Source organism: Artibeus jamaicensis, unplaced genomic scaffold (assembly GCF_021234435.1).
Source record: "Artibeus jamaicensis isolate MK-2021 breed Jamaican fruit bat unplaced genomic scaffold, CSHL_Jam_final contig_327, whole genome shotgun sequence".
In the NCBI taxonomy this organism is placed as follows: Eukaryota; Metazoa; Chordata; class Mammalia; order Chiroptera; family Phyllostomidae; genus Artibeus; species Artibeus jamaicensis.
Window position 1 is genome coordinate 5,279,388 of NW_026521772.1, and position 16,590 is coordinate 5,295,977.

Below are 16,590 nucleotides of genomic sequence, written 5' to 3' on the forward strand. Positions count from 1 at the left end.
GCAGCAGCACCCAGCACCCAGGGAGAGCAGGGTGGGGAGAGGGCGGGATCCTTGCCCCTCTTTTTCGTCTGCACTTGACCTCTGCACACATCTTCCGCCTCACCAAGGTTTCTTTTGATGCGGTTCTCTCTCTCACAGAGGTTGGTCCTGATGAACATGCCTGTAGCCGAGGACATGACAGTCCACTTCACCTCCACCCTGATGGCTCTGATCCGCACAGCTCTGGACATCAAAATCGCCAAAGGTGAGCTTGGGAAGGCGAAGGGGATTCTGGGGCCACTCACACAGGGTGCGGCAGGACACAGGTGTGTGGACTTTCATCCCCCTAATGAAGCGCTGACCTGGACATCAAATATCAGGGTCCCGGTTTCAGCCCTGAGATTCAACTGCAACACGGGTCATTTGCCCTGGAAACAGGAATGGTTTGCTCATCTCTAAGGCCCCATTGAGCTTCAACAGTATGGGATCCCCGGTGTCTGGTACATAGTGGGCATTTGAGACACGTGTTTATTGAACAGATGAGTTTTTCATTTTGTCCTTTTTTCTCACGTGGCGACTACAATGTCTTGGAAGGCTTCTGTGGTGGGTGATGGCGTGGCTGTGCTTGGCTCCCCTGACCTGTAACTCAGTGACTCAGGACAGAAGAGGCTTCCTCCTTCCCAAGGGGCCTCCAGCCTTCCCGCTCCTGCCTCATTGGTGCGGCTCTGTTCGTTTTCCCCAGGCACGGACCTACTGAGTGCCTGGGAGGCTTTCCCAGGGGAGGAGGAGGCCGGTCCTGGTCTCAGGGACTCGGACCTGCGGCAGGATCTCCCCAAGTGACTGCGCACGGACGTCAGATTGCGTTCTGCCCCTGCTCCCTCGGCCCTTGTTACTCTGCGCCTGTGCCGTGGTGTAATCACTTACCTTATTGTAGGCGGTGCTGACAGGCAGCAGCTGGACTCGGAGCTGCAGAAGGAGACCCTGGCCATCTGGCCTCACCTGTCCCAGAAGATGCTCGATCTGCTTGTGCCCATGCCTAAAGGTATGGCATCTCCTCCTGGGTACACTTGTCACGGTGGGCCTGGCGGGGCCTTGGCAAGGCCACATATTTGATGGGACACAGAGTGATGGAGAGATAATGGGAACCTGTTCTATTCTCCTTAGGAAATGAAAATCCCTCACTTCTCAGGTCCCTTTGGTCATTATTAATTGAAAACATTTTCTCAAGTTGGGTCACTGTGGTTGCGGGTGAAAATTTTGGGTGGGTAGCTCTCTCCCTCCCCACGACACTGTGCAGCAGGTCCTCATGTGGTTGGGAGAGGGTGGTGTTATTAGGGAAATCCAGACCCATGGATGTAATGCTTGCTAATGTCCTCACGCTCTTCGGATGGCTGTGGGGGCTCCCTGAGGGCACACATGGGGACCTATTCACTTTGTGTCCTTAGGGCCTGGTGCACACCGGCTCCAGAGGGTGGAGAACAAAGCTTTAGCGTCCTCGCTCCCGCCCACCTGTCTCCCCCCTCATCTCTCCCTGCTGTACTTGTGTCTTTCAGCCTCTGACCTGACCGTGGGCAAAATCTATGCGGCAATGATGATCATGGACTACTATAAGCAGAGTAAGGTGAAGAAGCAGAGGCAGCAGCTGGAGGAGCAGGTGAAGGTCAACAACAGTAGGGTGGGCGGGCAGATCCTGAGTCACACGAGGGACAGGCCTGCACATCCCTGGGGCACTGTGCCCTGCAGGTGCTTAGCTACACAGGTGAGGGATGCAGGGCCCAGGAACTTCCTAACATCAGGGGATCAGAAATGCAGTGGGTCAAAGGTTTAAATGGTCAAGGTGTCAGCCATGCTCCCATTTTACCCAATCACATTGTACTTTCTCCCACAGTCACTTGAGCTCCTTTGTTCTAATGCAGAAAAACGCCCCCATGTTCCAGCGCATGGAGCCCTCGTCTCTGCCGCAAGAGATCATCGCCAATGCCAAAGCTCTGCCTTACCTGCAGCAAGAGCCAGTCACAGGCCTGTGAGTAAAGCCAGAGGGCCCACAGCCTCTTGTTTGTGTTCTGTCACTCATGCCAGTGTGCGGGCCTAGAAACATGGGCCAGGGATGGCCGGGAAGTGCAAACTCGGAGCTGAAGGGTCCTTTCTCGGCAGGCGAGCAGGCAGGGGTGAGGGAAGAGCAGGCCGAGCGCGGTTAGTTAGCACTGGGGCCAGTGCAGAGGAAGGAAGGGCACATGGTGGTAATTACTTTACAAATGAAGAAGCTGGGGATTAAGAGGTTAAATAGGTGGCCCAAGGCCATATGGCTAGTAGGAAGCTGAACAGGAATTAAGTCATTGATTTCTAACTCTAGAACCATCCCGCTACACTATATGCGAAATGAACAAAAGGAAGCTTAGATCAGGCCAAAAAAAATCCACTTTATTTTCTATATTGGCAGTGGAAACAAAACTCAAGGAATTTGCCGGTTCTTCTGAGGTGTGGGCCAGAGCCCCAACTCAGCCGTGAGTGACCTCCCATCTTCAGTAAGGATGAACGAGCAGCAGAGGGCACGGAGCCCCTCCCCCAGTGGAAATGAGCTTTCGTGATTGGGTTCACCCAGTCCTAGTTCCCAAGGAGCCCGTAATCACGGGGACAACCTCAGTAATTACCAGGGCAGTGAAATCCAGGGCTTGGGAGTGAGACCTCTGTCAGAATGCCATTTAAACTCTCACCATTAATTTCTTTCCGCCTGTGGCGTTAGGGACCTGTTTTGGGAAAGCATCATGTTCAGAGGTCACAGTCCAACACGTTTGGAAGAGGAGGCCCAGAGTCATGACCAAGGCTGTCGGTCATTTTAACAAACGTTTGATGTGATGAGGTAGCAGGCTGTAGATTCACCTGTTAGAGAAAACAAGTAGATGTTTCTCTTCGGTCTGTGCAGGAAGGAGGAGTGGGCCCACCTCACTGGAAGGACTGGTGTTTTTTGAGGGTTCTTGGCTTAGAAATGGAGGACACCCCCCCCCACGATTTGATCTGTTTTAGCCACAATTCGCTATGCAAAATACCTTCCATCAGAGGGTCACTCCAGCTTCTCTCTCATGTTTGATTCACTTCCATATCGATTTGATCAATATTTATGTGACCCAAAGCTGGCTTAGGCACTGGGGACGCAGGAGTCAACACAACCCCAGGCCCTGGGGACATGGATCTTGAAAAAGAAATTACAAGACTGATAGCAGTTAAGCAGGCCGAAGGGTAGGTTATTGTGATGCTGTGTAAAGAAGGGACGAGGTGTGCCTGGGAAGTAACATTTACCTGAGACTGGAAGGCAAGCTCTTCGAGAGAGCAAATGAGGCAAATTGAAGGAATCTAGAACTGTTAGGATGGTTGGGGCACAGTTCGTGGCGGGTGTTGGGCTTGGACGGCAACACAACACAGGGGCATTCCAAGCAGGATACAGAAGTTCAGTTTCCTCCGAGGACAATGGGGGTTTGATGCAGTAGAGTGACATGATCCGATTTGCACTCGACAGAGATCATTCGTGGATCCAGTGGACTGGGGGGAGCAATTCAAGAGGCAGGACACCACTTTGTAAGTGACTGCAGTTGTGCCAGTTATTAGTGACTGGGCTTGGACTCACGGGATAGGGAAGAGAAGAGCAGACTCGAGAGGTAACGGGTCGGCTTTGGTGACTGCCGGGCTCCGTGGAGGGAGGGCGGAGTCAAGGGTGACACTCAGGTTCCGGGGGACGTTGGTGCATTTCCTGGAGCGGGGACACGGCAGGCTGCTGCTTCAGGGCCTACCTGTGTTTCTAAAGCGTTACCTTGTTCACGTAGAGACTGCACAGAGGGCACAGGTGACTGTGACAGACAGGGCTCTTCTTCCCTCACGGAGCTTCCATCTGGTGGGAAACCAGACATGCAACAGAATGAGTGGGAAGAAGAGACTTATTTTCGGTGATTAACTACAGATCTGACCAGGAGAAATGAAAGCAGTCTGATCCACGTGCGTGTGAGAGGGAGAGCTGACCAGTTAAGGCAGGAGAGAGATTTCCTTAAGGAAGTGACTTTTGATCTGAGTTTTGCAGAATGAATTCAAAATAACACAGGTTTTTCAGGGGGCAGTTTTGAAGCAAAAAGAAGCCTGCCACGTTCAGTGAACTAAAAGAGAGTCCCCTGGGTCTGGAATGCAGGGAGCAAGGGCTAAAGCAAAGCAAGCGAAGGCTGGCGAGGTAAGAAGGACCAAGTCACGAGGGGGGGCCATGTTCAGGATTCTGGACTTGGAGCCGGACAGTGCGTTTGAAGCAGGAGACAAAGTATTCACCTCTGTGAGGTTGCTCAGTGATTCCAAGGGTCCTCTCTACCTACTGGGAATTCTGTATGGGCTAATTATGCATTTTCTGTAGGACAAAAGGGATCCATTTCTTGTAATAGCAGTGCTCGTCCTGTTCCCAGGGAAGACCATGAACATTAAAGCTGCTGGCTTAAGTTCCAGATTGCTCTGTAGCCATTGTGAAACTTCAGCTCACGCCCTTCCTGGGAACAGAGGGACGGGTTGGAGGGGTCTCTGCAGTTCAGCTCTTTCCCTATGATCCCAGCAGGTTGCACCTGTGGGTTATTTTGGAGTAACTGGCGATCCTTGCTCAGGCCCCAGATTTTCATTGGCGTCATTAACCATAGATGCAACTACGAAATGCTGGCCGCCCCTCTCCCTCTTCCCATGATCAGGAAGTTCATTCCTGAGCAGGTCAGAGGGTGCCTGTTGGCCAGTGAATGCCAGCAGCAGCCAGGTCTTTAGGGAACATTGGCTGACTCTCCTAACCAGCCCTGTGGATCCCATTGGCTGAGGGTGTCTGCAGGCACCGAACTGTGGCTTAGTAACAGGCATCCTGTGACAGCCCTCTGCCCAGAGAGGATCACCTCCTCACTACCACTTCTGAAACCACCCCCCCAGTTCATGAACCCACAGGCACCTCAGTGAGTGTTCATGGCATTGAATTGTTCAGTTGGCACAATAAAGCCATATTCTTACTGAGTGTGGAGGAAATTTTTTAAAAGACTGGGACTGCTTAATATTTAAACAAACTGTTCAGTGTTTGAAGTATGGCATTTTTCCGCCCAATGGGGAAACTGAGCAGAATCTGGTTTACCATCTAGCACTGGTCTTCCATATGGCTGAGTGTGACAGATGATGTCATTTGTCACAGATATGTTAGTCACCAGCCCAGTGATGAATGGTTCCACATGCAGGTTGAAAACAGCGCGTTCTTTTTAGTACAGTGTCTATTTTTGTTTTAAAATTCTTTCCATTCCAGGACCAGCTACCTGTAAGTTACATGCCAGCCAAGACCGAAGGGCGCTGGCCTGGCCGGGGACTGGTAGTGGCAGCAATGTCTGTTTCTCTCTCGTGCGCACATTACCTCTGCATTCGGCGTTGCTTTTCAGGAGCGGCCGGAGTGGGTGCCCTTCGATGAGTCCGCTCTCCCCGCAGGAAATATTCCAGCTGGCGTGCATGGACCCCGCCGACGACGGGCAGTTCCAGGAGCAGCAGTCCCTGGTGAGCAAACGAGTTACAGGACTGGAGAAGAGCCCCCTGGTTTCCCGATCCCTCCCACTCTGCTCCAGAGTCGATTCCATGGCCACCGTCGGCCAGGAAAGCTCTTCCTGATAGTGCAGCCAGTGACCGCGGGAGGTTCTTGCTGTCTCCCTTCCATCGCTGGGTTTCCTGTTCTGACAAATGCTTCCTCTTTAGGTTTTCCAATCCCAGGGGCCCCTTAGCTGTCGAAGGGATTTATACTGCTTCAGCCAAGCCCTCCTCATTTATGCCCTTGAGCATCATAAAGTCTTACCCTTGATGAGGAGTTTTAGGATGAGTCATTATAGCACCAGCTGGGCAGTCTGATGTAGACATGGATGGCTTGGGGGGCACAGGACGGCCTCCCCCCACCCCACCCCTGTAGGGATTCCCCCCTCAGACAACTTGGGGGTAGTGACCACTGTCCTCCAAACACACAGAAAAAACCTCTTCTGCTCTGTGTGGGTTCAGGCAGATTGACCTCATACAGTTGTGGCCAGAAGGGCCAAATACATTCTAAGAAATCCCTAAAAATCACTTCCCCGAGCCTAAAGTTTTACATTAGCATAAATGGTGAAATTCATGGGAAACCTGCTGAGTCCACTTTAAGCTTGAAGGAGAGAGGACAGACTAAACTTTGTTTTGCTAAATACATGACTAAACTGTGATTCCCAAAGACGACAGATGTTACGCACCATTAGTCTTCATTCCGGAGCCATCGCGCTCCCTCCCGAGCTTAGAATGCAAGCCAAGTGTTCACTGGCCTGGAGGAAAAAAAGACAAAAGCCAACATTCGCAAAAGTCCAGATTGACAGCTTCTACTGAGTTTCCTGGCACTTGATTATAATTCCCCCGTGTTCTTCTCTCCCGACTCCTCCCACTGCTGCTGTGCACCCCGGAGCCACCTCGGGTGGAAGGGATGATGTGGGCTTGTTTGCGTGCGGGGTGCATGTCTGGTGGAATGGGTGCCTGCCAGAGGGGGCAAAACATTTCAGTAGCTCACTCACATGGGTCACTCCTCTCCTGTAACTGCCGGGTGAAGGGATTATGGGATTGTGTGCGGCTGTGTCAGGGAGACAGCCAGACCGCACACTCGCACGTGGGGGTGCCTGAGGGCATCCCGTGTAAGGCGGGTTGGAACCCATGGAGGAATTCTGAGGAACTGAGCACCGAGGCCCAGGGACTAATTGGTGCAGATAGCGTGGTTCCTAAAAAAGGGCCTCCTGGCATTTGAAGGCTTGCCCGGCGGGGACAGGTCTCAGTAACGTGTCCTTTCCTTCGCAGGGAGGCTGCCTGATCGTACCATCATTCCCGTGGGTTCCCCAGGGCGGGACGGTAGTGCAGGACTAGTCGGATTTGTGTTCATCTTGTTGTCAGTACCGGTGTCTGTGATTCAGGTGTCAGCCTGTGCTACACACTCACCGCCGTGTGCTCCTCCTGCCCATCCCTCGGGGCCCTGCTCTGCGTCCTGAGGTGTGGCCGTGACCTGTGTGCCTGTAAGGAATGTGTATGCATGTGTGTCTTGCCCCACCTCTGACACACGTAGATTCAGCGTTGTTACTGCACGTGTTTTGAGTCAGACTTGTGCACTCTGTGAAGCACACACTGCAAACACCAACTTCCCCAGGTGCACGCGTCGCGGGTCCTGGGAGCCACTCAGCCCAGCAGTCCTGGAGGCTGGCTTTCAGCAGCACCCCACTCTTACCCCCGTGTCCTTAGAACATCATTTCCTAAAATATAAGACAGCTTTTCCTCTGGTGTAATCTCCAGATGTTAGAGATACTCCTGGGTCTCTTTGTTTGGTGGCCCATATGAAATTTCCAACGCTCTTCAGGGAGGGACACAAGCTCTCTCTGTACAGCGTGCAAAGAAGCTTGCCAAACCAACCTTCTTTGACCGGGAAGATAACAGGGTTGGACAGGGTGTTAGGATATTTACTCCAACCTCCTAGTGCTTGGAGTGGTGCGGTGAGTACGACAGCCACTGCCCACATGTGGAGACCAAGGCCCCCAGCGTGGCAGGTCCAACTGAGGTGGGCTGCCCGTGGAGGGCAGATGTCTCATTTCTTACACTGATTACACGTTGATATGAAACTACTAAAAAGTTTCTTCCTTTTAAGGGTAGTTACCAGGAAATTGAAAATTACATAAGCGGTGTGCATTGCATCCCCATCGTGCTGTGCCGGGCTAGCGTGGCCCTGGCAGATGGCCGCCCACCGGTGTTTTCATTGATCCCAGTGGTGAGAAAACTCTTTGCTCACAGGATCATGTATCTTAAGGTTTGAGAAAATGCATTTGACAGCAGATAATGCTCACTTTCCTTAGAATACTGGTTTTTATAGAATTGGTAAATGGCTTCTTGAGGTTAAAAGAATAAACCCAACACTACCAACTCTCAAAAAGTACACTTCACATAACTAAGAAGCCTTATGACCCATAATGTTGACAGAACTATGAAATGTGAAGCACTGTTTCGTGATAAGAGTTTACCCCTCAATCCCAGTTAGAGCGTTCTGTTTGAGACATCTGGTACATCACAGATCTGCACATAGACACACACACATAACAGACCTTCAAGATGCAAATCTCTTTTCCAAAAGCCATTCTTGGTATGGAGGAGGCAGAATCATCCACTGGAGACAAAAAGCGATGGGCTGGAACCAAGTCCCACAAGCGTGGCTGTGTTTATTTCCAGGAGCCAGAGTTTAGTGAATTAAAAAGCGTGCAGCCCTCTAACCATGGCATCTACCTTCCTCCGGACACCCAGGAGCATGCGGGATCTGGGAGGGCATCCTCTTTGCCACGCCTGACTGTGGATCCCCAGGTAAAAAGCAACCACCTACCCTGTGCAGTGGCATCCCGGGCTGGATTGCATTGGTGGGTTATGAGAAAACATCTGATGTTTTCAGGTGAGCCTTGGACTTGCCCCCGCCCCTTCCCTATGAGCAACACCTGGCTCACAGGCCGCCTCCTCGAAGCCTGCTCCCTGCACGGTGTGCTCTCTGTGGAGCCCCGAGCAGACCAGCCTAGCCAGCAAGGTGGCATAATTCCACCCAGATGGGCTCGACATCCTCAAGCCTCAACCAGCCTTGCAAGAAGTATTTCCCAGGATTCCCCCCATGCATTTCTTCCTTTTTTCCTTTCCTGGCTCCTTGAGCACATACGTAGGCAGCTACTTACACACACAGCTCGCTGTCTGGACTGTCTGTCCGAACCAGTGCTGGCCGCGCCTCATTTCTTTGTCTGTTTTCCTGGCTTTTTTTTTTTTTGTCTGTCTGTCTTACATTAAGTTTTGACAGAGACAAGACGTTTCCATGGATGTGTTTTTGACATCTGTAAAATCAAAATGCCCAAGTTTGAGATGGGGCTGGGGGGAGGCGGATGGTGGAGAACAAAGCGTTCTTGGGGGATGCTCAGTTTCACGGTTCTGCGAGCTCTGGTGCCATGGGGTGGGCCTTCCCCGGTGGAGGCAGAAGCCAAGGGGCTACTTCCACGGCGTGGACATTTTGACAGTTGCCTCACACATGTCATAGTGGCTCAAGGTTCCCTGCGGGTTCTGGCTAAGTCCCCATGGTAGGTGGCTCTGGGGAAGCCCTTGCAGTACACTCAGCTGCTGGCATTCTTGAGCATAAAGAGAAGACCCCGGGCCAGTCCCAGGGACCTGAAGACCTACTAACATAGAGACACTTCCTGCAGCAGCCTCCTCCAGCTGAGGTCTGAGTCAGGGGGATTCCAGGGTGGTTCTGCAGTGATCTCAGCCCCACTTGTTTCCTTTAGACCTGTTCAGTGACTAATCCCTCCCTCGTGTCCCTCCGCGGGCTCCTATTTGCAGGTGGTAACAGACCCCAGTTCCATGAGACGGTCCTTTTCCACCATCCGGGACAAGCGCTCAAACTCCTCTTGGTTGGAGGAATTCTCCATGGAGCGAAGCAGCGAAAACACTTACAAGTCCCGGCGCCGGAGCTACCACTCCTCCCTGCGGCTGTCGGCCCATCGCCTGAACTCGGACTCGGGTGAGGAGGTCTGCCGTGTGGGCCATCCATGCCCCGGCCCGATGGGCTGAAAATCTCTGGAAGAGAATTCAGATGAGGCTTGAGGGCGGTGAAGGAAGGGAGAGTGCTCCTTACCAAGGGGGTCCCATATCTGACTCACCCCGAAACAGGCCCCTGAACGTGCTTGCTTCTAGAGTAGGGCTCTAGGCATCATGACAGTCAAGAGTCCCAGAACCCCCAGGCCCCTTGGGGAGGTCCGAGAGCCCCGGGGCAGGGGCCAGGCCCCCACCACCAACCACTGCAAACCAGACAGTGCTCCCTGGAAAGGTTTGGTGTAGTGGAGGGGTTTTGTTTTTGTTTTTTTTGCTAGATGAAGAAACAGATTTCAAACGCAGTGACTTTCCCATATCACAGGGCCAGTAAGTGGCAGAAGTGAGGACTAAAGTCCTTTGCCTTTGGTCCCAGCGTTCTTAGCCTGGCATTATATCTGCAATGCCATTATTTAGTTTATAGCAACTTCTTCATTCCCTTCTATGGGCACCGTCTTCCCCCTAAAAGTTACACACCCACGATCGGGACGTGGAGAATTCCTGGGCCACGTTCTTCGCAGATTCTCAACTGTGCCTTCACGTAAACAGGAGCAGAAGAGACTCGAGTGCAGCCTTTGACACATGCATGTCTTCCAGGGACGACTTGTGCACTCACCTCGTCACACCGGGGAATCCTGGGGCTCTTCTTTTCTGTCTCCCTCAAACCACCTGCTGCTGGGGCTGGAGAAGCCAGGGTCTTCAGGGGCCCGGCCCCAGGCTCCAAGACTCTCTTTTCGATGGCCAGTGGAGCTGCGTTGTGACTGCCGCTCTCTGTCATCTCTCGTAGGCCACAAGTCCGACACGCACCGCTCAGGAGGCAGAGAGCGGGGCCGATCGAAAGAGCGAAAGCACCTTCTCTCCCCCGACGTCTCCCGCTGCAACTCCGAGGAGCGAGGGACCCAGGCCGACTGGGAGTCCCCAGAGCGACGTCAGTCCCGGTCTCCCAGTGAGGGCAGGTCGCAGACCCCTAACAGACAGGTGAGCCTCTGTGCAAAGACAGGAAAGGGTGGTGGTTAATGGTAGGTGCAAAAGGGGAGCAGCCACACAGACCTCAGGCTGACAGGAAACCGCACCTGCTGTGCACAGAGCTTAGCTGCCTCATGCTGGGCACCCTGATACAAAGTCACAGAAAACCAGACAGCCACCTGAGGCAGCAGTGCCTAGAGGTCATTCCACTCTGGTCCTCAGGTACAAAGTCATGCCAAGTAAGTTTACAAATGTCTCAGCCAAATAATGTCCCCGGATCAGGCCCACAAGCCTTGGTGGGAATGGTGACTCACCTCTCAGCACAGGCTTCCTAAGTCGGATGGATTCAAGTTCATTTCCCTAGCTGCCAGCCATCCCAAAGGAAGACACCCTCTCTCCTTCCAGCCTGTGCCTCAGAAATAACTCCCAGAAAACACTGCTGGGCCCTGCATTCCTCCCCATAGTCCTCAGAGCCCAGGCGGGAGACCTGCTCAGCCACAGGGAGAGAGGCTGCCGGGACTTGGAAACTGAGGCCATGGGGGAGTTGACTTCTAGAGAGTAGCTTTCAAGTTTTTAGTACAGAATCACCCCCAGCCCCTCAAGCATTCGGTTTCATTAGTGAGGCTGGCTGGAAGGGGAAAGCCAGACATCTGCACTTGGAAGGACCTTTCCCCAGGAGAGTTGGAGCAGGTGGCCCAGGTCACACACACCTTGAGAAAACTGTCCTGGAGGTCCGTTTCCTACACCTGGGCTCAGGGCCCCTTGGGAATAGCTGAGCAGGTGAAGGCAGGCCTGAACCAGCAGGTGGGGGTCTGGGTGCAGAAGCCAGGTGGCCCTCAGCGAGCCAGCAGACACGTGGAGACAGTGAGGGGAGGGAGGGCTGGCACTCCCCTCAGACCCGCTCCCAGACGTGCGAGCACCTTCTCAGCACTTTTCAGTGCTGCTTTCAATGGGCCATGTGTTTACCTACAGGGTGGGGCAAAAGTAGGCACCCAGTCATCTGGGTGGAAAATTAAACTGTTTTGCATACTCTCAGCTGTACACCTGCTTTTGCCCACCCCTGTGTGTGGAGCCTCCGGAGCCTTTGTCCCCTGGACCAGCAGCACCTGGGGGTCTGTTAGAAATGCACAGTCTCAGGCCAGATTTTCTGAGCCAGTACCTGCAGTTTAATGAGACTCCCCGGAAATCGCAGCTGTAATAAAAGTGGGCTTGCCCTGGTCTAAGTGGTACTCACTTCTCCTTCTCCTATAACCCCCGTGTTCTTGGGGGGTGACTTACAGCAGAGGGGACACCAGCTCAGACTCCCGAGGCTGGCTGTGGGGTCGGGCCCAGCCCCGTCTTACGTGCCGTGTCTCTCCTGCTGTGCAGGGCACGGGTTCCTTGAGTGAGAGCTCCATCCCATCCATGTCCGACACCAGCACCCCAAGACGAAGTCGTCGGCAGCTCCCCCCTGTCCCTCCAAAGCCTCGGCCGCTCCTTTCCTACAGCTCCCTGATTCGACATACAGGGAGCACCTCTCCCCCCGCGGAGGGCAGTGAGGGCGGCTCCCCGCTGACCTCCCAAGTTCTGGAGAGCGATGACGCCGGCCTGCCCGAGGCCTCCAGGTCCCGGCACGCTTCGCACGGCCACCCCTCCCCGCAGCGCTACATCTCCGAGCCCTACCTGGCCCTGCACGAAGACTCCCACGCCTCGGACTGTGGCGAGGAGGAGACACTCACGTTTGAAGCGGCCGTGGCCACCAGCCTGGGCCGTGCCAATACCATCGGCTCAGCCCCACCCCTGCGACACAGCTGGCAGATGCCCAACGGGCACTATCGGCGGCGGAGGCGTGGAGGACCGGGGCCAGGCACGGTGTGTGCAGCTGTGGGTGACCTCCTGAGTGACACGGAAGAGGACGACAAGTGCTAGAGGCTGCTCCCCCCTCCGATGCATGCTCCCTCACACGGAGAAAACCAAGACCGAGTTGGGAAGCCAGTGTGGCCCGGGGGGAGGAAAAGGGAAGGACAGCGTGTGTTATCCGAGAAGGGGGACAGGGCAGAAGGCAAACCAGCCGCACCCACCAAATTGCTTTACTTCCCTTTGCAAGATGGGCACTGCCATAGTTCTGCCTCTTTGCTGGGGAGAGAGGACACAGGAACACGGAGGGCCATTCCCATGGGGAAGGGGCCCCCAGGACAGCTTTGCTTGCACTGCCCCTTCCGCTCTTTTAAAAGCCAGGGAGGACTCGCGCTGGCCTGTGTCTACGCCCATTGCCCTGCGAGGCCTGGAAGCCTTTCTGACCCTTAACTGGGGGGTTGCGGAGATGCTCCGAGGGGAGTCCCCTCCCTCCTTCACCAGCTCCCCAGCCAGCACCAATGCCACCGGGGCAGCTGCCTCTCAGGGGTCAACCTGTGGCTTGCTTCCCCAAAGCAGCTCAGACTGAGTTCAGAAGCATCAGATGCCAAGGAGAGGGGCAGGGAGGGAGGAAACGCTGGCATGGAGGGGTCAGGGTGCTGTGGCGGCCACAGCAGCAGCCAGGGCTAGTCTGGATGAGCAAAGCCATAGCCCAGCCGCCCACATCATGCAGGGGAGTCTCGGCGAAGGGAAGAGTTGGCGGTGCTGGTGGGCCAGGCCTGTCCCCCACAGCGGTGCTTCAGGTGTCTGGCTGAGGTCCCCCAGGGCCCAGCAGCACTGGGAAGGGTGTTTTAAGAGTCTGTACAACCCCTGTGGCCAGGGCACCCGCTGATGAGACTGGGGTCCAGTCTAGGGCTGGTCTCGGGAGTCCGGCAGGCAGGGGCAGTGTGGCAGCAGCGGGACTCAGGCAGAGTCTGCTTTCCAACCAGAACAGGAGTCCTCAAGGACAGGGACCAGCACGTCCCGCCTGGAAGGCAGCGGGCCTCTGTCTGGCAGCAGGGCCCAGCCTTCCCTGCCGCTCCCCCAGGAGGAGAACATACCTAGTGGGGACTTCGATGGAGGCCGGGAAGGCCGACACACCCAAACAGAAGCTTCAAGAGGAGTTGGAGTTTGCTGAGGACCTCCTGTGGGGGGAGCCCTCCATCCTGAGCTTCTGCAGCTGGTTTGTGGCTGAGGGTCTGTGTGCCTGGAGCCTTCAGAGGGGATTAGCAAATATACCTCAGTGAGACGGGGCTGGTCCTTCTGGTGAAGCAGGCTCTAATGGGGCCTTGTTACACACCACGCGACAAGCCTGGGGCCCTGCCTGTTGAGGGGCCAGAACCACACTCTGCCCCCTCCCTGAGTAAGAGCTGAGCAGAGGACAGCCTCAGGTTATCCTTCCCAACCCTCGAAACTCAGAAGTATTGAAAAAGGGAGCCCTTACTTGGCAAATCGGTGTAATTGCCCATTTGGCGGAACACATCGCTGTGCTGTCTGTATCAGGTGGAAATGTACTGTCCCCTTAAGTCCCTCTGCAGTCCCCCAGCACCATCCCAGTGGGTGGAGGGGTCCCCTTTCCCAGCCAGCAGCAGGCAGGGCCTGCCACACCGAAGCCTCCACGGGACAAGGCAGTGGCCCCTGGACCACGAACACTGTGGGTGAGTGTGCACCCCCCCCCCCGCCCCGCAGGCCTGCTTCCTAGGGAGGAGCAGCCAGTGACTGTTAATTTTCCTAGAAGGAGCCTCTGTTTTGTTTGCTTTTTTTTTTTTTTTTTTTTGGTTGAAATAGAAATAAGGCATTGCCACAGCAGCTCTAAAAAGCCAACTTCAACCCCGTGGCTGCAGATTCATTTATCATGGCCCTACAGTCTTATCCAGATATTAATGGGGCCTCATGATCCATGGTCTGCCCCCAAACCAAAGCAACCCCAGGGCAGGGGAACCACTGAGGCAGAGAGAGAGGCCCACCCTTCTCAGACCCTCTTCCTCTCCCCCTCCACCCGTGGGCTCAGGAGTAGCTGGGAAGGTGAGCAGGACAATAACGATGCCCCGATCCTAACAGGCATGGTTGTTATGTAAGACTCTGCCACTGGCCTTGGATGATTCGAAAGGTCTCATCCGCACCAAAGTGTTGCTAGGGGCAGCTGTTGTGTGCACAAAATTGCTTTCTTCCCCCTGGGAAATGCAGCTTTCGCTAGGCCAGGGCTACAGCAAGCTGGCATTCTAAGCCCGAGAGTCTGTCGCATTGTTTGGAGAGGGAATTGAAGCCGTTTGAACAGGAGGGAAAACGTGAGCGGGCAGAGCAATGAGTGGAGATGAAATGTGCCTGCCAGCAGCATTACACACACTCAATTTACTGGGTCAGGAAGCCTTCCTGGCCCCCTGAACACCTTAAACTCACACACACACACAAATGTGTGCGCCGGCACAAGAGCCCGAGAGCCCCGAACGAAGTGGCAGCGTGCACTGCAGGTGCGGCCCCCCAACCACCCACCTGCATTTTTCTAGTTTCAATGAACTTACAGCCTCTTCTATTCAACTTCCCCTGAGCAAGAAATCAGGTTTCTCATCCCTTGGCCTGCATTTACCCTTTGATGCCAGAAAATAAAGGACTTTTCTGCTAAGTCATGGAACTCATTATCATGATCATCTTCTGCTAGTTTCCTTCTGCCTTGGAATGAACATGAACTCCAACCTTCCCCCAAATAATCAGCCATGATAATCCAAGACACCAGATGCCGCCTCTTCGCTTCCCCTCAAAGAGGCTCCGTCGGATGGCGGCCACTGTGAATTACACAGCTCGACGCGTTCGGCACGGGTCCCTCCCAAAGAATCCTTAGCTGTAAGTCCAGTTTCCCTCTCTCATATTAGTCCTTAGTGTCTCCTCCAAACCAGAAAGAAAAAGATGGGGGTGGGGGACCCCAGCCTCCCAGAAGGCCTACAAACATGGGGGTGGGCTCTAGGCTCCAGATCACAGTTCCCTGTTAGCCACAGTCAGGAAACCTTTATCTATACCATAAAGGGGGGTGGGGGGTGGCCTGTTCATTCTTCTAGCGGAAGAATCCGTTTCTACTCTGGCTTCCCCACTCCATGTCCCTGTGGGGTGCTGAGATCATTGAGAACATTTCTCTGAAGCTGAACTCCAGACGTTCTGGATTCTTCCCTCCCTCGACTCTGAAGACTCCACATTCCACACCTCTGCCGGTACCCCCCTTCCCTACACGCACCCACCCCACAGACAGCCAGTGGGATGCACCTTGGAGCCCGCTGTTCTCCGTCCTAGCCTTGTTTTGCTGCATGCTAACACCGACTCAGCTCCTAAGAGGGCTAATCCGCCCGGTCCAAGCTTACTTGCTGACCTGCCTGCCTCCGCTCTCCTCCTCACTGCGATTGGACAATGCTTTATCTTCACAAAAGACGGTCGGGACTCCCCAGGGGATGCAGAATGGGGTGAGGTGCTGGACCGTGGGGGTGCGTGGGGAGTGTGTGTGCGATGTCCGCCAGACTCGGTGAAAGCCCACTGCAAGGAAATCGGGCCTCTGGCCACAGTGGAACAAAATTTAATAATTTGGTTTTTTACAGAACGTTCTCAATTTTTCATTACATCCTGTTTGTAAAGCCTGCTCTGGATGTCTCATTTTTTTTTTTTTTTTGGACAGAGTATTTCTTTAGTGGGTTGAGCCAGGGATAAGTTGAGAGAGTTTTCAATTTCTCAGCCTACCTATAATATATTACGTATAAATATTATAAGGTTGCATAGAAAATAAAGGCAAGGGGAACGGAGTAGAGAGTCCACCTACCTCACAGGGATTTTGCGAGACTTGAAGGTTAAGGCACTTTGCTATTTCATCACCTTTACATGTGTTGTGTTTTGAGACCCCCAAAGGTCTGGCACCCATGTGCGTGAAGAGTTGTGGTGAGGAGAGAAATTAGCACGTCGTGGGGTGGGCTCTTCCACGGTGGCTTCTCACCCTACTGTGTGTCCTTCCCTCCCAGACTCCAACACATTGAGGGCTTTATGATGCAGGAGAGAGGGGCAGAGTGGGCCCCTTGCAAATGGCCGGTCAGGGCATAACTGTTTACTCCAGACAGGAGCCCCACAGAGAATCAGAGAATCGGGTCCAGGTTTAGACGACAA

General features: G+C 54.1%; 1 protein-coding gene across 1 annotated transcript in view; it reads left to right on the forward strand.

Moving 5' to 3' along the window:
* The window catches only part of CACNA1E (calcium voltage-gated channel subunit alpha1 E), a 403,397-nt gene extending 389,308 nt beyond the window's left edge, over positions 1–14,089 (forward strand). Inside the window, exons 41-49 of the mRNA XM_053663734.1 lie at positions 139–244; positions 914–1,021; positions 1,533–1,633; positions 1,896–2,002; positions 5,406–5,517; positions 8,230–8,358; positions 9,367–9,547; positions 10,403–10,593; positions 11,950–14,089. Coding sequence (XP_053519709.1) covers positions 139–244; positions 914–1,021; positions 1,533–1,633; positions 1,896–2,002; positions 5,406–5,517; positions 8,230–8,358; positions 9,367–9,547; positions 10,403–10,593; positions 11,950–12,489 — 1,575 coding nt within the window. The 3' untranslated portion in view covers positions 12,490–14,089. The remainder of the gene's footprint in view (positions 1–138; positions 245–913; positions 1,022–1,532; positions 1,634–1,895; positions 2,003–5,405; positions 5,518–8,229; positions 8,359–9,366; positions 9,548–10,402; positions 10,594–11,949) is intronic.
* The last annotated feature ends 2,501 nt before the right edge of the window (positions 14,090–16,590 follow it).